The sequence below is a fragment of the Eschrichtius robustus genome, chromosome 21 (assembly GCF_028021215.1).
Source record: "Eschrichtius robustus isolate mEscRob2 chromosome 21, mEscRob2.pri, whole genome shotgun sequence".
Taxonomy (NCBI): Eukaryota; Metazoa; Chordata; class Mammalia; order Artiodactyla; family Eschrichtiidae; genus Eschrichtius; species Eschrichtius robustus.
Window position 1 is genome coordinate 34,668,705 of NC_090844.1, and position 24,696 is coordinate 34,693,400.

Below are 24,696 nucleotides of genomic sequence, written 5' to 3' on the forward strand. Positions count from 1 at the left end.
ACATTTAAGTATCCAGCATCCTGTTTATTTTGAAATAATTTTAGACTTACAAAAAAGTTGTACAAATAGTACAGAGTTCCTGTATACCCTTCACCCAGCCTTCCCTTGATGTTAACATCTTATATAACTGTACTGTAATTATCTAAACCAGGAAATTAACATTGGTACTGTATTATTAACTAAACTACCGATCTTATTTGAATTTCACCAGGTTTTCCATTAATGCCCTTTTCTATTCCAGGACCCTATCCAGGATCCTACGCTCTATTTAGTAGTTGTGTTTTCTTGGTCTCCCCCAATCTGTGACAGTTGCTCGGTCTTTCATGGTCGTGACACTCCGAGGAGGGCTGATTGGTTATAGTGTGGCATAGTCCTCAGTTTGAGTGTGCTTGGTGTTTTCTCATGTTCACAGTGAGGTTAGGCATTTGAGGCAGGACAGCACAGAAGTGATGCTGTGTCCTTCTCAGCATGTCATATCACAGGCTTTGTGACATCCACGTCTTACCACTGGCAGGGTAACCCTGATCACTTGGTTAAGGTGGTATGTGCTGGTGTCTACACTGTAAAATTCCTGTTTTTCCCTTTGTAGTTAATATCTGGGAGAGACAATTTGAGACTATGCAAATATCCTGTTTCTCCTCAAACTTTCACCACAAATTTGAGCACCCATCACTGGACCTTGTGTGCAAGAATTACTGTGGAATTTGCCTAATGGTGATATTCTATTTCCCTCTTTGCTTTTATAGGTATTAATTGAAATTCTTCTGTAAGAAAAAGCTGTCCCTTCTGTACCATTTATGTATATATTCAGTGGACATTCCTTTTGCTCCATGGGGCATAATCCAAGACTATCACTCTCTGCTCTAGCTGCCCAGCCTTGGCCATTCGCAGCCCCTCGAGATGGCCAGAGTGCCCTTTCGGCAGGTCTCCCCTTTCCTGAGCACTTACGCAGCTTTCTGGCACCACAGATGTTCTGTGCCTCTTGTATTTTCCCTGCCCCAGACCTAGAGCCAAACACTTCTCCAAGGAGCCCTGGTCCTTTTATTGGCGAATGGTATTTAGAAACCCAGGTCTGGATGCTAGACTGGTCATGGTTACTGGGTATCATTGTTTCTAGAAACTCTCAGCAGGCAGAGCTAGGAAACCTCTGTCTGTACACTGACTCACGCCTATCACTCAGTACATCTCTGTATCCGTCTACACATTAGAAACTATGAATACACACTTATAACTCCAATTCCAATCTAACACCACAGGTTCATTTTAACCTTCCTCCTTTTCCTGATTTGTAATTTCTTTCTCCTATAGAGAGAAACCTGGCTCTCATCATGTGCACTTTATTTGCTTATTTGTTAACCCTAGTATATGCATAAAGTTATACAGTCTCAGAATTGCCAGCTCATAGCCTCCTTTGCTCACAGGAAATAATGTGAAGTTTAGAAATCTACTGACTTTTTAAGGTTGAAAAGTTCTCCTCAAATGCAAATATTGCCAAATAATTCTCTACTTTTTAATAATAACATAAAAACAACATAAATCTGAGTTTGACCTTTTCATGAAAATATATGTGGGTACCTATAAGAGTACTGACACCACTTACTGGAAGTTAACAGCACTGGAAGGACCTTTACAGTGAGCTTTTAACTCAGTGTCACAAACAAGGAAAATATAAGAACCTAAGAACCTGAAGAAACTGCCTGAGTTTCTAAAGGTTTGGTTTCACATGTTTTTAATTCAATTTTTCCTAAAGAAAAACATGAAACTGATACGGTAGAGAGGCAAAAAAAATATATATATATATATATCCTCAAAGGCAACAGCATTGTGGAAATATGAAGAGGAAAAAATAAGTGAAACAACAGCAATCTCTTACAGCTATCAGAAAATATACTTTAGCATATTAAGGTGGGAAAATGAATGGAAAAAGATGAAATCAGAAACAGTTCCCAGTATCTTTGAATATGAAAGTACAAAGCTTTAACCAGAACACCAGGCAGCAGGGATCATGGCAGGATGGCAGCAGGGATCATGGCAGGATGGCAGCATGGTGAAGAAAGCAGGGCTTCCTGTGCAGGTGCAGACAGCTCAATCAACTGCTGTCGAGTTGCCTGTTCACTACTTACTCAGAACGCACAAAGCAACTCCAAGAAAGGATGGGCTTCCTTTAGCAGGCCTCTGCTCATCATGACCAACTCTTCAGGTGTGGGTGCAAGGTGGGAAGAGAAGGAAAGAAAACAAATCCTGGCAAGGGATAGGAAGACAGGTTTGGAAAGACTTTCACAGGTTTGGAATGCTTAGTTGCTCCAGAAGTTTAAAGAGCAAATTGCGAGCCACCAAAGAAAAGCGTACTTTGTTGATCCTCATTAAAAGACGCCTCGGCTTTTTGCCACCAGGCCTTCCCTTTTGAACTCTATTTCTCATGTCCAGCTTTAGCAAAAAAAAAAAAAAAAAAAATACCAACTAGCTTGCTGATTTCAGTATTTTAGACCTTATGTACACATCCTTTAGAAGGGTGAATAAAAATGACCACAGGCAGTTAAAACCTTTGTATTTTTAAAAGGTTGGCAGCAAGTATTGTTAAGACTTTTTGTAGAGATGCATGCCTGCCTTTCAAAATAAAAATGTATACACAATCCTTTCTAACAGCTTATATATAAAGTAAAAAAGAAGATAAGTGGTATAGAGTAGTTAATGCTTACAAAAAGCATTTTTCCTTTATGTGGATTATTATAAAAATCAGTTGATAAGGGTGCAGTTTTTAGATAGATGCCACAGGGCCACGGCATCTCTCCACAGAAGCTACAATGGTACTGATGTCATCATCCGCCCAAGCAGGGCACAAAGTCCACTAAAAATGGTCAGAGAGGTACATACTGTGGGGGCATATAAAGGAAGGCCACATTCTCTGGTTTTCATCAGTAGATCTGGAGTTTTAAAAAGCTTGGAAATACTTAAATAAGTTTTTGGACTTTCACATGTAATTCTACTGGGTTCTAACAGCCAGACAGAAGGTGATAGAAAAATCACACTACAAAATTGCCCCAGTCCTTTTAAAAATATTTCTACCCATTAAGTGGGTAACTTTTTGACATTCCTCCTATTTTTCTACTTTGATCTAAAAATATCTGATGTTAATCTGACAGTGGCCTGAATGACTCAGTGTAAATAATAACTAACACACACGGAGTGCGTTTATGGAATAAAGGCTGCTCCGAGGGGATCACACTTTGTCACACTTCTTTTCTCCACACTGGCACTCAAACTATTAGCCCACCTCCAGTTCTTTCTCCTATTCTGGCTCTGCAGCATCCATTAGAACTGCCTTGAGTGACGACTGAACGCCACCTCCTCGAAAGAGGCTCCCTGGAGGCTCTCCTTTTGAAAGTCTTTTCTCTTTATTCTGAAATCCCAGCATTTTCCATGTAACTCTCTACTGTAGGCAGAATACTAAAGACGCCATCCTGCCAGCATTCTCGTTCCCTGGTTATTTAGCTAAACGTCCATCTAGGTGCTGCTGCGACAGAACTCTGCAGGTAGATTAAGGTTACTAATCAGCTGACCTTAACATAGGATGAGTATTCTGGATTACCCAGGTGGGCTCATGTAATTAAACAAGCTCTTCAAAGCAAAGAAGAAGGCAGAATGGTCACTTAGGAGATGTGCCAAAAGAAGACAACAGAGGAACAATGAGGAGAAAGCTGTGGTCACAGAGATAACAAAGAGTGACTTGACCCATCATTGCTGGGTCTGAAGATGGAGGAAAGAGTCCAGAAGCCAAGGAATGTAGGTGGCCTCTAGAAACTGAGAATGACCCCCAGCCAACAGCCAACATGGAAACTGGGATCTCAGTCCTACGACCACATGGAACTGGTTTCTGCCAACAACCTGAATGAACTTGTAAGTAGATTCACCCTCAGAGTTCCCAGAAAGAAACACAGGCCTACCTGCACTTTGATTTTGTTCTTGTGAAACCCAGAACAGAAGAATCCAGGCCAACCCAAACCTCTGACCTACAAAATGGTAAGATAATCAATCTGTGTTGTTTAAATTTGTGGTAATTTGTTAACAACAGCTTTCTTTTGTACTTTATCCTATTTAACAGTTCAAATCTCAGTGGACATCAGAATCACCGGAGGAGCTTTTAAAATGCGTATGGACCCCATTCCCAGATAAAATTTCTGAGGGAGAAGAGGGGAGAGCAGGAAGAAAACATCAAATTTTTATTTATAGCTCTGCAGTGACACTTTTCCCAACATTTTTTAATATTAGTATCACCTCAGAAAGTTCCTGCAAGCCCATTTCCAGGTAATTCCCATCCTCACATCCCCAGAGTAAACCATGGTTCTGATTTTTATTTTCCACCGTACGTCAGTTTTGCCTATACTAGGATTCCATATAACAAAATCATGCATTCCCTACACTGGTATACGGTTTCTCCATGATGTTGTGTATATTGGTACTCCACTCCTTTTTACTGAGTATCACACTGTAAGGCTATACCATAGTTTATCCATTCCCAGCTGATGGATGTTTGGGTTGTTTACAGTTTGGGGCTATTATGAATAAAGCTGCTATGAATATTCTTGTGACGTGCTTTCATTCCTCTTGAACTGCTGGACCATAGGGTAAATGTACGTTTAGTTAAAGACCTTTCTCCGAAGTGTCTATACCATTTTAAGAGTTCCTACCCGAGTGAGAATATGTCAGTCGCCTACTTTTTCTCCCCTCATCTCAAACGATCTTAATGTGTAGCCAGAGTTGAGAACCACTAGGCTAGATTCAGAATTCCTCCAGGGCTGGATGCACATCTTACTCATCCTTGCTTCCCCCAATATCTTTATCACAGTCTTTAGCAAAGCAGGAACTCATGAATCCTACCTTTTTTTCTGTTTTTTTTTGTTTTTTGTGTTTAAGCATTTATTTATCTATGGTATACCATATACCTCTTTCTGTAAGTTGCTTTTTTTCTCAATATGATGTTAATGAACTCTAAATTAATATTACTAATAGCTTTAGTTCATTAATTTCCATCTTTTAGCATTCTGTGTACGTCGATTTGTCCAATAATGTAACTTGTTCATCCACTCTCCTGTAAGTGGACATTTAAATTGTTTCACTAATATAAGCAATGCTGCTATGAACATTCTCGTGCGGGCTCACGATAACTACATATGTATATATTCCATGACATGCAGTTTAACAGGAAAAATAATATGTGTGCATGATCTATACAACGAAGGCAGCGATTAGTTTTTATGAAAGGTACAAAAGGTCACAGGTTGTTCTGATCAATACGAGGCTACTTTTGCTAGAAAATATTTGGGGATGGCTCCAACGGCCAAGCGACATTCACTGCTAATTAACAGTACGAGACCACACCTTTTAACCTTTAATTACTCTTTAACTGATACCCAACAGTCACGTGTGTCCATTCAGTTCCGCAACTAGAGTGTGAGCGCCAGGAGGACCGAGCCGGGCACCAACACGCTGAGCCAATACGAGTGTGACTGTGGAAAGTCCGCGGTGGAAGCTGCAGCCGCCGACCTCCTGGCTGTGCCAGGCCACCGGAAAGTGACAGCGCGAGGGCAATGTCGGCGCAACCAGGGCCTAATCTCACTTTTCACTCCTAAAGTCAAGGAAGCTGAGGAAACGGGGACGCACTGGGGGCACAGACGCCTGCCTCAAAGCGTCTCTCCACTTACCCTCGCAAGGCCGCCAGGTCAGCAGCTAGAAGCGGAGGCGTGGACGAGGCCCCTGCCCAGAGCGTAGCCCCCACCACCACCCCCCCCCCCCCCGCCACCCCGTCTGGCCTCTTTCTGAGGCGCCTCTTTGCCTTACGCCAGCTTCGTGAGGAGGCGCTCAGGGCAACCCGGAGGCTCCCCCAGCTCCAGAACCTGACGTGAGATTGCGCGCGGCTGCACCCGCGGCGGCCATCTTTGATTCGGGCAAAACCACCCCCCCCGCCGGCCACTTCTTCTCCGTGTCCCCAGGCTTTTCACCCACACACGTAAGGCGCTGACCGTAGAGGCAGTGCTCAAGAAACACGCATAGAGGCCTGACTGTCCCTGACCCCCGAGGTGCCAAATGCCGCCAATTTCCACACGGCAGCTAAACCCGAGCAGCAAAGGAGCGCTGACGCCAACGAAGTCATCTCAGATTTCACCTTGATCCAGCTTCTGACTTTCACCATACATGGCAAATCTACTAAGTCTGCCCTCCGTAACTAAACACAGTAAGTGTGTAATTTTGAGTAAAGCATTTCATGATCTGTGTAATCATGGGTTCAATATTTGTTTTCCCTGCCAATTCTAAGCTCCAAGAGGGCACGGCCTATGTCTGTCTTATTAAGGGCTGCACCCATGAATCCAGCACAGAGACTGGGCGCATATCAGGGCCTCAATGAATGAACAAAGTACAGAGGGGAAAGAAAAATCCTTTCTCCTAAATATTTTGTTTATTTTAATTGAAACAACAAGGTACAAGTCTCCACTCTGGGAGAGTCCTAGGTCTAAAGCTATCAATATTTGGGGGGGAACAAAGATCCTTCTGAAAATCTGATTAAAACTATGGATCCCCGCCTCCCCCCCCAAAAAAAAACAGACAAAAAAAGATGGTTGTATGTATACATGGACAATTCTGCATACAACATCAAGTTGGTCACATGGTGTTCACGTGATCAGAAATCACAGCACCGGGTTTTATATAAAACTGCAATCATTTCTTTCACGAATTATTTGTTGAATATCTGATTTGTCCTGGTATTATACTAGGTATAAGGGCAAGACATAGTCCCCGCCCTTAAGAATAGGGGCAGGAAAAAAAAAAAAAGTATAGGGGCAGGGAGGAGGTCACACGCAAATGACAAGCAGTACCATCTAATCCAAAGTCAGGCATCTCAGAATCCATGACCCTTTCCAAAGATGACTTTTTTGCCCAAGTCTACAACATATGACTAACAACCTGAAATGCAAATAACTCTTCAAGATAATATTTTGGGTATAGAGATTTACCTTTTGATTTGTGTTTCTGGAAGTGAAAGAAAAAGAAAGAAAAAGAGGGGAAGAAGAGTAACAACTTATCTATGTTGCACTCTCAAGGAATAAATGCTTCCGGTTGCTTCCAGCATTAAGCGACCCTGTGGTGAAATGACTTGCCCCAGGAGTAGGTGTGGCATCCGTGGTGGTCATCCTCACGTGGCATCGTGTGGGGATAGGCACAGCAGCTCATTCATCTGGGAAAGAGCGGGAAGGGATGGGACCTCCCCACAGGTGGTCTCGTTAGGTGCTGAGGGGACCCACAGGTGGTCTGGTGAGGTGCTGAGGGGGGCCTCCCCACAGGTGGTCTGGTGAGGTGCTGAGGACCCACAGGAGCAGGTGCCTCCACTGGTCAGGGGCACAGTGTACTTCACCATCCAGAGATACCTCCTTGCGAGGTCTGGGAACACGTTTCCTGGTGTTTCTGAAAAAGCAGCGTTACAGCACAAAAACTATGCTGCTATCTGGGGGAACTGTGAGAGGAGGGTAAATGTTAGAACAACTAGAATAAACAAAAAGCTTTAAAATAGCAACAATAAAAATCCAACATTGACCGAGAATGGAGTTCAAGAATGTTTTTCAGTAGAGAAATGAATTATTCTATATTAGTGGATTTTCTGATTGAAGCTAATTTCTTTAAATGGAAAAACCTTTATAAAATAGTTGCTGGCAATCTTTCCAAATCATTTCACACTCCTGTCTCCTTAATCAAACTGAGTAAACATGATGTAACGTTCCTGATGACTCAGTAAGTCCATCCATCACTCCGCTGGGCTGTAACACACTCTGAGAAGCTGCTGACTACTCAGCTCTGCCTGCCCTTCATCAAAACAACTCCAGCTGCTCCATGTGGAGACCCAGGGCTTTTTAAGTTTTCTCTTTCTCTTCACCTCATCATCAAATCACTTCTTGCTAAGGTCCTTCTATCCAGCTGACAGCACTCCATGCAACATCATCCTTTGAATTCCTGGTTAAACTGGGAAAACAATTGTTTCTTCAAAATAAGTTCAATTTAAAAATTTAAATAACAACCTGAATACTGTGTTTTATTAAATTTGTTTTAGAAAAGGTGAGCTGACTCTGAGATGAGCAGTGGCAGGTCCAGCGCGCGGTTTTAGGCAGCTGTCTGTATAATGGCATCTACATGGCCATTGACTTAGGATACGCCAGGGAGGAAGATTAGGCCAAAATTTTGAAGAAGTAACAATTCTGGTTATTATTAAAAATAGACCATAAATGAGGGTCTGAGTAAAATTTGTAAGGTTTGTTACACAGACTCTGTATAACACCCATTTATTCTGGCTGTTCAGAGTTATTTTTATTTTAATTTTTTTGTGTTTTCAACTTCTGAGTCTTTTCCAGACAACTGACCTTTACATAAGTGAAGCATTAATACAACCACAAAACAAATTGTTTTCCTTTGTGAAATTTTTTACTGTACAGCTACAAATGTCTTTAAATTAAAATCTGTGTCTCTGTGTCCTCAATGGACAGGTAAACCCTGTGTTTAGGATGGACTATTTGCTGTGATACTTCATTTGCCATTGAATTGCAGGCCTGTTAAAAGAAGCCCATCACTGCTGTCCCCATCTGGTATATCATAAGCAAAAGGAGGACAGTTTAAATTCACAATGTGACCCATTACATTCATATCAATACCACATGTTCATGCCTGAGTGACAGGAGCACCAACCCTGGTGGACTATATTATGAAATTTTAAAAATGTTCCAAACACATGATCATTCTAACTTCTATGGATGCATCTGAATATGAAATTCTGTAGCACTTCTTTATGATCAAATTAAAATGGAATCTATCTGGGAATCATTAATACTCCATTACAGGACCCTTAATGACTTACCTCCCCTTTCCCCTACTCAAACTCTTTTCTTTTCTTCTTCTTTTTTTTTTTTTTTTGGTTAAAAATCTGTTTGTACTCTTTAAGCAGCATCTGTTCTGTCAAAATGTTCTAAGAGAATTCTTTTTAATAGATTTTTTTAAAGCATGAACACGAGATATAGACCTTTAGCAGCTTCCAAGTATTATCTTCCTCATCGTCACCGTCTTCCATTCAAGGTCTGAACCACACCAGAAGCAGCAGCGTTGTCTGTCCAGGCCAGCACGCGACTGGAAGCAACAGCCTGCAACCAGATCTCCACAGGGAGACCAGAGCAGAAACACACCACGAACCCTGTATCACACCTCAGCTTGATTCGTTTTACTGAACAAAGCTACATTGCATATTTTAAGCCAGAACCTCTAAAGCTTTTCTCTTAAAAAGCTGCTAACATAGCTTTTCTCTTAAAAGGCTCTCCTGCTTATACCAGAATAAGCATTCAAGCCCGTTTCCTCCATAGAGACTGTTGCTACCAGGTCTCCAGGACCTTCTCTTGGAGAGAGCTCACCTACTCCAGGCAACAGTTGATGCTCTTTTTTTAGCTACACTTAAATACCACCCCTCAGTTCCTATTTTCAACTGCAAACTCCAAATATAACTCAGATCAAGTATTTCTGAGAATTCACTTCAGGCTTTTCATTTATAAAAAATTCAGACTGTTTTCAGACTGTGGCCTGTTTCTTCCTCTCATATAATTCTTTAGGAGTAATCCTTTGAGAATGCTGACACAACAAAGGTAATTTTCTTGAATTTAAATCTGAACTTTCACTATTAAATACATACTTGTCTAAACCAATAAATATAACATAAAAGTTAAAACTTGAGTGATGTGATTTGAGTTTACAAAGAAAACAAATGACATTAAGAACACTCCTAATACTTAGACTGAAAGAATCCGTAAAGACCACGTACAGAGTTTTTCCAGCTTACTCTTTGCCACAAAATATTTTGCTCAGAAGACACTGTACACGAGTAAGTTTGAGCACAACAAAAAAACAGAGCAAGGAGGTCTGGTCCCGGTGGGGAGTGGGGACAGGGCAAGGTGACCCCAGATACTGTGGGCTAAAAGGAGCCTGAACTGAAAACCTGAAAATTATGGGCACGGCCCACATATCTCATTTTACAAACCAAGAAACCATGTCTGAGGCGCCATCACTCATCATCAGCAGCGAGAGGACAGGTGTGGAGCCCAGGACTCCCACAACCCTGTCACAGAGACGAGAGCCATGTGACAACACGGGGATGCACTTGCCCATCCTCACAATCACTCCCGGAGGAAGGCCTTACTACCCATGTTACACATGCGAAAACTGAAAAGCCTGCGTGGCCAGGCCGAGGTCTTCACAGAGGCACAAAGCGGCACAAAGATCAAGCATTAACTCAGAAGAAGCAGACAGGTTTTTCCTACTTTTTATTGCTCTTTATTTCATGCAGTTTAGAACACAGGTGATATAGGAAGGGACAGAGGGGCAATTTGGAAAATAATTTAGTAACAGAAATGCTAATAACATCTCAAAACAATTTAAAATCATTCCCTTATTACTGTCGCCACCCACGTCCTAGCCAACATCCCTTCTCGCGTGGACAACTGCAACCATTTCTTCACCATCTTCCCCATTTTCACTCCCACTTCCTTTCAAACAACTCTCCACAGATCCCAGAGTAATAATAATAATCTTTTTAAATGGACTCATGTGACTTTCTGGCTTTCAACTCTTTAAAATAATTCCCATTGCCTTTTTCTTAAAAGCACTGTTTTTAATGCTGCTACACCATTATAGCTTAAGCTTAAGCATTGTGACGTTCACTGCTGTGAAAGAGTAATGAAAGAGCAGTAAAGTTTGAAAGAGTAGGAAAACTTCATGAAACTCATCCTTATATGATGCCTAAATCTCTGGCTGAATGGAGAGAAATGGAACTTCCTTCTCACTGAAAGTTTTATTGAAATAATTGTGGATTCACATGCAGTTATAAGAGATAATAGATTTCTTATACCTTTTACCGAGCTTCCCCCAATGGTAACATTTGCAAAACTACAGTACAGTATCACAACCAGAGTACTGACATTGAAAACCCTGATCTTACTCAGATTTCCCCATTTATACTTGTCCTAATTTGATAACACTGGAAGCAAAGATGAAAGAGGAGAGAGCAAAATGGGGGAGAAATGCTGCTTAGGGTCAGCCTTTTGGTAGAAAGAAAAATAGGGCAATTGTCAGTGTTAAATTGTTAATCTTCTCCCTAGCTGAAAGGGTCAAATTAGATAGGTCAATGGAACTCTGAAAGCTGAGCTGGCTTTGCTCTCTCTTTTTGAGAAAAATCTTACAGCTCTTGCTGTCACTATGTGCAAACAGGTACTTCTCAGAGTTCGAGCTTTTAAAAAATTGTTTGAATCTTTAATGGCTGGTTAAACCATCTTTAATGGTTTAATCTATTTTTTTTTTTTTTTTTTGCTTACCCCTACATACAACTGTAATTGATTAAAAAGCCTAATGGTTATGAACCTGCATAGTATAGTTTTTATATTTCCTAATTACGTTTCTTCCTTTTTCCAACAAGATACATTAACCTTTATTTAAAATGTGTTTTTCTCTGTTGATCTTTTGGATCTGTTTGTTTAAATGCTACCCTCCTGGCTAATTTCGCCATCATTTTCACAAGCTACTGTTCCCTAAGAATAGCAAATAAGAAAATTGTATTTAAAACAAAACATACAATGGTTTCAGCCAACTACATATGTTAAGTAATGGATACATGCATTTTCAGAAACTTCTTTTAAATGAACCACATCTAAATTCTGTTTTTTGGGAAAGCAAAGGAAAACAAACACATCTGAATAGTAACATTTATTGGGATTCTAACTAATAGAATATGTAACAATTTTTTTAACTTTCTAAAAAAACTTTTTATACAGTTTTTAAGGTTACTTTCCATTGGCAGTTATTACCAAATATTGGCTCTATCCCCCGTATTGTATAATACATCCTTGAGCCTTTCTTACACCCAATAGTTTGTACCTCCCACTCCCCACCCCCATATTGCCACCCACCCCCCTGACCAGTAACCACTCGTTTCTTGTCTGTACCTGTGAATCTGCTTCTTTTTTCACCTTTTTCACTACTTTGCTGTATTTTTTAGATACAACATACAGTGTTTGGATTTGTCTTTCTCTGTCTGACTTTATTCACTTAACGTAACGCTCTCCAAGGCTGTTTGTGTTGCTGCAAATGGCAAAATTTCATTCTTTTTTATGGCTCAGTAGTATTCCATAGTATTCTTTATCCATTTATCTGCTGGTGGACACTTAAGGTGCTTCCGTATCTTGGCCACTGTAAATAACGCTGCTATGAACGGTGAGGTACATGTATCTTTTCAAATTAGTGTTTTTGTTTTTTTAAATATATACTCAGGAGTGGATGTGCTGGGTCATATGGTAGTTCTAATTTTAGTTTTTTGAGAAATCTCCCTACTGTTTTCCACAGTGGCTGCACCAATTTACATTCCAACCAACAATGTACAAAGGGTTCCCTTTTCTCCACACACTTGCCAACATTTGTTATTTGTGTTCTTTTTGATGACAGCCATTCTGACAGGTGTGAGGTGTTATCTCATTGTAGTTTGATTTGCATTTCCCTGATGATTAGTGATATCCAGCATCTTTTCATGTGCCTACTGGCCATCTGCATGTCCTCTTTGGAAAAATGTCTGTTCGGGTCTTCCACCCATTTTTTAATCAGGTTGTTAGTTTTTTTGATGTTGAGTTGTATGAACTGTTTATATGTGTTGGGTATTAACCCCTTATTGATAATATCATTTGCAAATATTTTCTCCCACTCAGTACACTGCCTTTTTGTTTTCTTAATGGTTTCCCTTGCTATGAAAAAGCTTTTAAGTTTAAAGGTCCCATTCATTCATTCATTCATTCATTCATTCATTTATTTATTTATTTATTTATTTATTTATTTATCTACTTTAATGAAATTTTGGAGAAACTGACTTGAATCTCAAGGGTACATTATTCTTAATCATTAATAAAGGGTTTTTTTGGTTTGTTTTTTAAAATCATGAGTTCATTTCTATTTATTTATTTATTTATTTATTTTTGGCTGTGTTGGGTCTTCGTTTCTGTGCGAGGGCTTTCTCTAGTTGCAGCAAGCGGGGGTCACTCTTCATCGCGGTGCGCAGGCCTCTCACTATCGCGGCCTCTCTTGTTGTGGAGCACAGGCTCCAGACGCACAGGCTCAGTAATTGTGGCTCACGGGCCTAGTTGCTCCGCGGCATGTGGGATCTTCCCAGACCAGGGCTCGAACCCGTGTCCCCTGCATTGGCAGGCAGATTCTCAACCACTGCGCCACCAGGGAAGCCCCCATTTGTTTATTTTTGCTTTTATTTCCTTTACTTTAGGAGACAGGTCCAAAAACATATTGTTATGATTTATGTCAAAGAGTGTTCTGCCTAGGTTTTCCTCTAGGAGTTTTATAGTATGCAGTCTTACATTTAGGTCTTTAATCCATTTTGAGTTTATTTTCGTATATGGTGTTAGAGAATGTTCTACTTTCATTCTTTTACATGTAGCTGTACAGTTTTCCCAGCACCACTTATTGAAGAGACTGTCTTTTCTCCATTGTATATTCTTGCCTCCTCTGTCATAGATTAATTGACCATAGGTGTGTGGGTTTATTTCTGGGCTCTCTAATCTGTTCCACTGATCTATGTATCTGTTTTTGCACCAGTACAATACTGTTTTGATTACTGTAGCTTTGTTGTATAGTCTGAAGTCAGGGAATGTGAGTCCCCCAGTTCTCTTCTTCTTTCTCAAGATTGTTTTGGCTACTCGGGGTCTTTTGTGTTTCCATATAGATTTTAAAATTATTTCTTCTAGTTCTGTAGATTGCCTCGGGCAGTATGGTTATTTTAACAATATTAATTGAAAAAGAAAATTACAGGCCAATATCACTGATGAACACAGGTGCAAAAATCCTCAACAAAATACTAGCAAACCAGATCCAATAATATATTAAAAGGATCACATACCATGATCAAGTGGCACTTATCCCAGGGATGCAAGGATTTTTCAATTATTCACAAATCAATCAATGTGATACACCACATTAACAAACTGAAGCATAAAAACCATATGATCAACACAATAGATGCAGAAGAAGCTTCTGATAAAGTTAAACATCCATTTATGATAAAAACTCTCCAGAAAATGGGCACAGAGGGAACAAACCTCAACATAATAAAGGCCATGCCATATATGACAAACCCACAGCTAACATCATACTCAACAGTGAAAAGCTGAAAGCATTTCCTCTAAGATCAGGAAAAAGACAAAGATGCCCACTCTTGCCATTTTTATTCAACACAGTCCTAGCCACAGCAATCAGACAAGAAAAAGAAATAAAAGGAATCTAAATTGTAAAGGAAGAAGTAAAACTGTCACTGTCTGCAGATGACATGATACTATACATAGAAAATCCTAAAGATGCCACCAGAAAACTACTAGAGCTCATCAATGAATTTGGTAAAGTTGCAGGATACAAAATCAATATACAGAAACCTGTTGCATTTCTATACACTAACAACAAAAGATCAGAAAGAGAAATTAAGGAAACAATCCCATTTACCATCACATCAAAAATAATAAAATACCTAGGAATAAACCTACCTAAGGAGGCAAAAGACCTGTACTCCGAAGACTCTAAGACTCTAATGAAAGAAACTGAAGATGACACAAACAGAAGGAAAAAAAAGTACACCGTGTTCTTGAATTGGAATATGTAACAATTTAATTCACTATTATCATTCCACTAGTGGAATGAAGCATGTGAATTCCACTAAGCCAGGCACACTGATTTACACTCTTTCAATTTAATTACCACTCCCCCTTACCCCACACCCCCTAAGCCCCCAACACACACACTTCACCATTAACTACAAACCTAAGAGAGTGAAAAAACTTTTGGTCTCCCTTAAGAGACTGCAACTAATTTCAGAGTTAATAAATTCCCAAGTAAGAAAGACGGAAGCAAACAATTTCTAAAAAAAAAATTAAATTTCTGAAAAATACTCTAAAGTCAAGCATCTAGTCATAAGCAATAGCCTGAAAGGGGGACATGTCATTGACTTACCCAAGCAAGATTATTTACCTTGCTTTATTCTTAAAGCTACTTGTGTATTTAAGCTGATTTAGGAGAAGGTATGTTTTAAAAATACTCTGCAAAATGTATTCAGTTTTGTTTTTTAGTTATATTAAAATCATTTTGAAAGACTTGGGTGTTTTCTTGTTTGTCCTCTCTGTAATTAAGATGATGTAAAAACTCCTAAATTCGATTTTTTGGCTTATTTTTCTTCTAATTCTTGTTGGCACCTACTGAATTCAACTGCTGCTCAAGGGGAAAAAAATATAAACCTAACCATGACCAGGATAAAAATATTAAGGAGACCATTGTTTGAGTATCAAATGGTAGGGGGCAATAAGGAAGCTCGGATAAACATGGGTTTCGTGTTTCATTGCCAAAAATCTTCAGTCTGGAGCTCTTCAAAATGATATTATTGTGCAGCCAATAACTGACTGACTTTTCACCCAGTGTGTTCCTATGACACTTTTCACTGGCTCCTTTTCTCTTATTTCCGATTGTTTCTTCTCTTCTTTCATGTAAATATATTATGAAATGGCTACTTCCCCTCTAGACATATAAATAACTGGTAGTCACACCCAACGTCCCGAAGTCTCTTCCAACATGTAATGTACCATTTCTAACCAAAGTTAGAAATGAAAAGCAAACTGGACTAAAGATTCAAATGTAGCTTTTCTGTTAAAATCAAGAATAGAGGTTCATAGGAAACTCAGAAGAAAAAAACTTGGGAAACAGAAAGGCAAAGAAGCAAGGTGCTACACTTGGAGCGTGAGATAGAGGATGATATAAGAAAATTTTTAAGGATTATTCTACAAAGCGCTTCAGAAACATGCATCTGATTACATGCCAACATTCTCACTAGTTCTTAGAATCTGCCCCTGATGAGACTGGGTGGAAGAGATCCCCAGGATAACACAGTCAAGAATCTATAAAAACTGACGGGCAAGATCGTTAAACCGATGAGCCTTCTGACCCAGGGCTCTCTATTTGGAGAACGCACAGAGCAGGGAAACATATAGCAACACTTCTTCCCCAGGGATTTCAGGTCACTTCAAATAATTCACATCCCCATTAAAATCCCAGGATTTTCTCGGGATCTTTAAGAGGACCAGAACTTATTTGCTTCCTCAAAGGTTCTTCATGATCTCAGGACCAGTTTAAGACCAAACTCTCCTTAGTCCCTCCACTCTTGCAGCATCCAAGACCCAAACCAAACCTGAGATATAAAAATGTTCCAAGAGGGATAAGGTACAAGAGAAAGGCACTGTTGCTAACAAGGTAAAAAGGCAGAAAATATAGGGTTAACCAAGGTTCACTGTCAGGTGCCTACACAATGTCAAGACAGACTTCACTGAACAATGCCTCCCGTGAAGGATTTCAATGGCCATTCTTTGGAACCAACAAGTCTTTAGAAAGAAAGGAAGCCATAAATGACAAGGATTAAAAATCTTACCACAAAAGGAGGCAATGCTCAAGGTCAAGGTCACAAATGCTTCCTGTTAAAGACCAAGATGATGTGTGTGTTTAGGCTGAAAAGGGATGGGGGATAGAGGTCTTGTCTACTCGCTAATCCCACTCAGCCCTAGGAAGTGTAAAACACCTTGGGTCCAAATACTCACAGGAAGGGGTGAAGTCCTTGTCCAGTCCACTTTGAGATAGGTAAAGAATAAAGTAATATTAAAAATAGAAAGTTATAATAGCTAACACATGCTAGGTCTCTAAAGGGTTTATATATTATTAACTCATTCAATTATTAAAACAACTAGATGAGGTGGGTGCTAAAAAAACCACCCATTTCATAGATGAGGAAATCAAGAGACAAAGTTTAAGTGAATTTGCTCACAATCACTAGGCTAATCAGAGAGAGAGAGGAGCTGGGACTGGAAACCAGTCGTACAGTTCCCAAGACCATAGTCATAATCCTCATGCTTTCATGTCTCTCAGGAAGTTCAGCCTCCAACCCAGAGCTGGCCCACATTTCACATTCTCATCCCCTTCTATTTATGTTCTGAAGATTTTTATTAGAGTTTTAGGGATGTCCTATTAAATCTATCAGAACTTTTTCCACCTCATCCCCAATGATGCCTGAAGGCAAACCACATCCAAGCATTGGGATGGGCAGGCCCTGTGGAGCCATAAAACACGCCAGATGGTTTGGCATAGTTTGGCCTTGATTTGGTGAGGAAATAGTCAGGGGTGCTTATGAGAGAGAAAGAAAGAACATTAATGTTTATGGAGAGGAAAGGGGGTGGGAGATGAAGTAGAATATTAACCTAAATAAAAATCAAAATAAGTCTCCTACTAAAACTGTACCTATATTTCAAATGAAGGCCCATCTCAAACATCACATCCTCCCAGCCAGTTTCAAGTTTAAAGAACCTAAATAATATTCTACCACTGGTTGTCTTTTGGTACCCAACTTCTTCCATTTTATACCATAGATATCTATAACTTATGCTCTAAGCAACTTGTCGGGGGAGAACTCTTATTTGCACAAAGCACTCATATACTCATGTATCTGTTTAGGTCATTTGAGTGAAAAGGGAAACAGCAGTGGAATTGTAAATTGTGAAAAAGGGCTCAATATACCATTATCTATCCTTTTCATGTAGCTTAAGGCAAATTTAAAGCAAAATATTAACTCAAGTCTCTGAATTTGAAGGCTTGAAACAAGTTCCTCATTGTGCATACCTTTAAGTATGTTAAGGTCTATTTTTCTGTAACCATTTCCACTGACAACAGCAGAATTCAGTTTATATTTTTATTTTAATATGGAATAACTGTCTATGTTAAGGGAGAAAGGACCCTCCATCGTTTTTAGTAGTTTACGATCTCTGAGGACAAGGGCCCATTTGGTTCTGACATGTTCTCCAAGTCCACACCTGAACACACAGTGGACCTTCAATAAATATTCCTGACTATGCAACGACACTCAACAGACGTAAATCGAAATGTTATTTCTGGTCCAAAGAAATCTGAACAACAGACATAAATCCAAATGCTACTTTTGATCCAAAGAAATCTAAAAGTAATAAGGTCAATATGTAGCAATATCCATTTATTGGTTTGATCCATGTAACTTGAAACATCTTACGTCATAAATTAAACTGCATGTAGTACGTGCCTGTAATTTTTTAAGTTGGGGAGGGGGTGGCAGAAGAGAGAAAGGGGTTACTCAGAACCTGTAAGATGATACCAAACGTGTTTGTGTTTATCTGTACGTATGTATCTGTCTGTGTGGCATGTGTATAATATTGTTCCCCAAAATGCCAATTAATATTCCACCCAATAATTTATCTCAACAAGGAATGAAGAGATAGCTATTGAAAGAGAGAGAGAGAGAGAGAGAGAGAGAGAGAGAGTTTTGGTGGGAGGGGAGGAGAGAAAGAAAGATATGAAAGAGACAAAGAGAAAACAAAGGAGAAAGGAAAAGACAGAAGCAAAGAGAAACAGAGAGGAAGAAAGAGGGAGGCAGAAAGGGAGGGAAAGGGAGAAGGAGCAGGGAAGAGGGCTGGCCACACAGAAGAGTGAAATGAAACCAACGGTTTGAAGACTCTGCAATAAAATCCAGATTCCTACTGAAATGGAAAACCCTCCTCTTGGATGGGTGAGTGGCTGGGGTTTGTTATGAAAAGGAATCAATATTTTACTTGACAATTTCCATGCTAAATGCCACTGTCATTTTCAGTGTCATTTCACTGTCATCTTCCCACAGTAAATAAAGGACAGTATAACACATATTTTTCCCTGAGATTTGTAAACGTGATCTCAAATTGTACAACTGTGACAAATCATCCAGCAAATTCTTGGCCGACTAAATCAAAGAACATGTTTACCCCAAGGTGAATGGTAGCCACTGCACTGTACATTAACTACATTTGGTTCAGAAAACTCCATCAAACATGCTCTAAATCTGCCCACTATGTACTCACAGTCACAAACGTTACCATAAGCCTACCACTGAAGTCTAAGAGCTTGACTATAAAAATTATACCTGTCAATTTTCATTTCTGACATAACTTGAGAAAAGCCTCACAAATCCTCTCCTAGAAAGACTGTTATTTTCCATGCAAGTACCACTAGACTGAAAAAAGACCTGTTAACGTGTCTACTATATAACTTCCATGGATGCACAGAACATATTTATTAAGTCTCAATCCAACACCTTTTACTTCCTATTCTCATTTGGAATTGTAGCTTCAGAAATGGCAGCATTTGTTCTATAAAGAAAGGGCTTTAAAAATACCTTCCTTATATAGTAAGCTGAAGATACATTTCTTCCTGCTTTTTTCATAATAAAATTTTTAATGAGCTGCAATTAAAGCCAGTAAGACTTGGAATCTCATAATACCTATGTCTTTCCAAATCTGGCAGAACTTGATTCTACATATTATGTAGTTTAAAAGTCACAAAAAAACATAATAAAGGACTTATCTTTCAACTGGTACATTTCCATATTATACCATGATTCAAATGTGTTGCCCTTCTTAGCAAATTCAGTCAAAAGAACTGATTCCAAAAGAAATATACATGTGTACAAAGTTTTTAAAAAGAAAGTTAGAATCAAATAGAAATCTGTAAAAATCACATTCTCAACATACACATCTTATCCTGAACTTCTAAAATATTCGCATCCATTATCAATCACTTGATCAAATGCACATCTCATTTATACTGCTGCAGGATGCTATGAATTCCAAAGTTGATGTTTCTGTCTCCTAGAAAACAATCTGACTAGAGGGAAAAAGATGCTAATTGTTACCAATAATAAAGCTGAGTGCAAATAATTCAGGAAATCTACAATTACTCAGATTTAATTTAATCTCTTTCCAGAGATGACCTGAGTGGATTTCTGACTAAGGACTGAAGAGTCAGAACTCCTTCCTTTAGTGTCTGCAAATGCTTTTTGTTTCCATAAGGAATATACCTTTGTGATCTTTCTCAAGTTCTGACAGTCAAGTAAATCAAAAAATGCCCACTATTTGTATCAGCAATTATTCCAAATCTACTTATTATCTCAGTATTATCAATTACAATGTGGACTTTCAGGAATTATTAATCAAAGGGTACTTTGCAGTCTGACGCATCAAGGACAATGCCCAACAGAAACATCACCAATAAAACTAAAAGAAAAAAACAAAATACTTAAGTGATCTTAGCCTAGTTTAGATTAAAAGGTAAGTAGAAAATATAAGCATATTTTAAAAACCAGTATTTAAGGGTAGGGGATTAAGAGGTACAAACTACTAAGCATAAAAAAAATAAGTTATAAGAATATATGGTACAGCAAAGGAAATATAGTCGATATTTTATAATAACTTTAAATAAAGTATAATCTATAAAAATATTGAATCATTATGTTGTATACCTGAAACTAATATAATATTGTAAATCAACTATACTTCAATATAGGAATAAATAAATAAATAAATACCAGTATTTCAATGCTTACTTTCAGTAGATCCTTGGAGAAATCACCACCCTCATCTACCCCTTGGAGGTTTGCAATGAACTCTTGGCAGGTCATCTTCTTTCCAATATTCTGCAATAGAGGCAAATAATACATCATAATGGCATATGTGGAATTAAGATTATTTCTTGAAAATGTGATAAAGCAAAGGAAGATTGATTTGGTTTTTCAAAACCAAACACACACACCCCAATATATGCATATATATACATACATACATACAAGTTTATATGCATATGAAAAAACAGATGGCTTATTATGCTTTTAAAACTGTCATTAAATATGAATAGCAAAATTATGTTAAAGCTTTATTTTAGCCTAAGAAAAAATCTGAAAAATCTATGCTACATTTATAAAAATAATATATAATATAGTTTTTAAAGGAAAAACATGAATAAAATGACATTTCTGAACTGAACTCTGATAGCTATTTATTTGCTTCTTTATTTGTATTTCCTATCTATTGCCAAGAATGATGAAGGACCTGAGATTTTAGCCTACTACTTCAAGCTAACAAGTTAGTCTATCACAACCTGCTGAATGCAGTCAGAAGCAGGACCACAGGAATTTATCACAACAACAGAAGTGGACAGAATCCCAGTGTTTTCTTGCTCCAGTTCCCTGAGTCCCAATTCTCACAGAGCAACTTAAGTGGGGCCAGCTGACACCTGCACACACAGCAGGAGCCCTGAGATTTGGGAACCTGAATCCCTGCAGTGGGGCAGTAACCATACCTACCCCTTTGCTCTAAAGTGAGAAACCAGCTCTCATCTTCCAAGGTTGTATGCAGATCTAACCATTGCTCTGGGAGTCACTAAGTCTTCCAATACTGCTCACTATAGGAATTACATTGAGAAGACAAACCAGATCAAAGGCAACCAAACTTCAGTTCACAAAATATAAAAAAAGCAAGAGACCCATGGAGGACTGTCTACAAACACATTTCCAATCTGACTTAAGGATAATAAGTTTAACCAAAGAAAACCTCATGAATAAACAAAAATTTAAAAATCTGAGCTGTAAAAAGAGAAAAGATACAAGTGTGCTGACTGAGAAAACTAATAAAATTGCTATGACAGAGAATCGCCTCCAATGCCAGCTCCAATCAACTAGTATAAGTTGCCAGTTGTAAAGTATTCTGAGGTTGAATATGGGCACCAACAGAAACCCATCATGCGTGCAGGAGAGGGATGTATTGATAGAACACGAGTGCACAGGCAGGGAGTTTCTGGCAAACATGGTCAAGTGGGGTGGTCAAGTTCACTTGAACACAAAGTTCACCAACATAGTAACATCCCTGCACACAATACACGTATGAATAAAATGCATGCTCTGCAAGGCTATTTTATTCATAAAAGAATAAGAATAGGGTAGAACAGTATTCTTCAAGTTGTTGGAGAATATTCCTGGAGACAAAGACTTTAAAAGGAATGCAAAACCATAGATAGTTTTAAGGGAGTATTTATACAGAACTTAAAAAATACAAATCTGCCTGAGAACAGATTCACCTGCATGTCTTAAAAGTAATCGCTTCCCAGAGAGACCTTCAAGATGGCGGAGGAGTTAAGACGTGGAGATCACCTTCCTCCCCACAAATACATCAGAAATACATCTACATGTGGAACAACTCCTACAAAACGCCTACTGAATGCTGGCAGAAGACCTCAGACTTCCCAAAAGGCAAGAAAATCCCCACGTACCTGGGTAAGGCAAAAGAAAAAAGAAAAAACAAAGACAAAAGAATAGGGATGGGACCTGCCCCTCTGGGAGGGAGCTGTGAAGGAGGAAAAGTTTCCACACACTAGGGAGCCCCTTCACTGGCGGAGACGGGGGTTGGGCGGGGAGAGGGAAGCTTCAGAGCCACGGAGGAGAGCGCAGCAACAGGGGTGCAGAGAGCAAAGTGGAGAGGCGCCCACACAGAGGATTGGTGCCGGCCAGCACTCAGTACCCCGGGAGGCTTGTCTGCTCACCCACCAGACGGGACAGATGGGGGCTGGGAGCTGAGGCTCAGGCTTCGGAGGTCAGACCCCAGGGAGAGGACTGAGGCTGCCTGCGTGAACACAGCCTGAAGGGGGCTACTGCACCACAGCTAGTGGGGAGGGAGTCCAGGAAAAAGTCTGGACCTACCTAAGAGGCAAGAGATCATTGTTTCGGGGTGTGTGAGGAGAGGGGATTCAGAGCACCCCCTAAACGAGCTCCAGAGACAGGCGCGAGCCGCGGCTATCAGCGCAGACACCAGAGGCGGGCATGAAACACTAAGGCTGCTGCTGCAGCCACCAAGAAGCCTGTGTGCAAGCACAAGTCACTATCCACACCTCCCCTCCTGGGAGCTTGTGCAGCCCACCACTGCCATGATCCCGTGATCCAGGGACAACTTCCCCGGGAGAACGCACGGCGCGCCTGAGTCTGGTGCAACGTCATGCTGGCCTCTGCCGCCACAGGCTCACCCCGCATTCCGTACCCCTCCCTCCCCCCGGCCTGAGTGAGCCAGAGCCCCCAAATCAGCTGCTCCTTTAACCCCGCCCTGTCTGAGCGAACAACAGATGCCCTCAGGCGACCTACACGAAGAGGCGGGGACAAATTCAAAGCTGAACCCCAGGAGCTGTGCGAACAAAGAAGAGGAAGGGAAATCTCTCCCAGCAGCCTCAGGAGCAGCGGATGGAATCTCCACAGTCAACCTGATGTACCCTGCGTCTGTGGAATACGTGAATAAACAACGAATCATCCCAAATTGAGGGGGTGGACCTTGGGAGCAACTATAGACTTGGGGTTTGCTTTCTACATCTAATTTGTTTCTGGTTTGTTTACCTTAGTTTAGTATTTAGACTTTATTATCATTGGTACATTTGTTTATTGATTTAGTTGCTCTCTTCCTTTTTTTATATATATATATATATATTTTTTTTTTCCTTTTTCTCTTTTTGTGAGTGTATATGTGTATGCTTCTTTGTGTGATTTTGTCTATGTAACATTGCTTTTACCATTTGTCCTAGGGTTCTGTCGGTCCGTTTTTTTTGTTTTGCTTTTTTTTGTTTTTTTTAGTATAGCTTCTAGCGCTCGTTATCATTGGTGGATTTGTTTTTTGGTTTGGTTGCTCTTTCTTTCTTTTTTTATTATTTTTAATTTTTTAATAATTTTTTTTATTTTAATAACTATTTTATTTTTTCTTTCTTTCTTTTTCTCTCTCTTTTCTTCTGAGCCGTGCGGCTGACAGGGTCTTGGCGCTCCAGCCAGGTGTCAGGCCTGTGCCTCTGAGGAGGGAGAGCCGAGTTCAGGACATTGGTCCACCAGAGACCTCCCGACCACACATACTATCAAATGGCGAAAGCTCTCCCAGAGATCTCCATCTCAATGCTAAGACCCAGCTGCAATCAATGGCCAGCAAGCTACAGTGCTGGACACCCTATGCCAAAAAACTAACAAGATGGAACACAACCACACCCATTAGCAGAGAGCCTGCCTAAAATCATAGTAAGGTCACAGACACCCCAAAACACACCGCTGGATGCGGTCCTGTCTACCAGAAGGACAAGATCCAACCTCATCCACCAGAACACAGGCAACAGTGCCCTCCACCAGGAAGGCTACACAACCCACTGAACCAGTCTTAGCCACTGGGGGCAGACGCCAAAAACAATGGGAACTATGAACCTGTAGCCTGCGAAAAGGAGACCCCAAACGCGGTAAGTTAAGCAAAATAAGAAAACAGAGAAACACACAGCAGATGATGGAGCAAGGTTAAAAACCCACCAGTACAAACAAATGAAGAGGAAATAGGCAGTCTACCTGAAAAAGAATTCAGAATAATGATAGCAAAGATGATCCAAAATCTTGGACATACAATGGAGAAAATAAAAGAAACGTTTAACAAGGACCTAGAAGAACTAAAGAGCAAACAAACAATGATAAACAACACAATAAATGAAACTAAAAATTCTCTAGAAGGAATCAATAGCAGAATAACTGAGGCAGAAGAACGGATACGTGACCTGGAAGATAAAATGGTGGAAATAACTACCACAGAGCAGAATAGAGAAAAAAGAATGAAAAGAATTGAGGACAGTCTCAGAGACCTCTGGGACAATATTAAACGCACTAACATTCAAATTATAGGGGTCCCAGAAGACGAAGAGAAAAAGAAAGGCACTGAG

At 39.9% G+C, this 24,696-nt stretch overlaps 1 protein-coding gene across 4 annotated transcripts in view; it reads right to left on the bottom strand.

Annotated features, from left to right (window-relative positions):
• PSD3 (pleckstrin and Sec7 domain containing 3) overlaps nucleotides 1–24,696 on the bottom strand; it is a 560,448-nt gene that overhangs the window by 238,483 nt on the left and 297,269 nt on the right. For all 4 annotated transcript variants that reach the window (XM_068532284.1, XM_068532286.1, XM_068532287.1 and 1 more), the window contains exon 9: nucleotides 20,528–20,617. In XM_068532284.1, coding sequence (XP_068388385.1) covers nucleotides 20,528–20,617 — 90 coding nt within the window. The remainder of the gene's footprint in view (nucleotides 1–20,527; nucleotides 20,618–24,696) is intronic.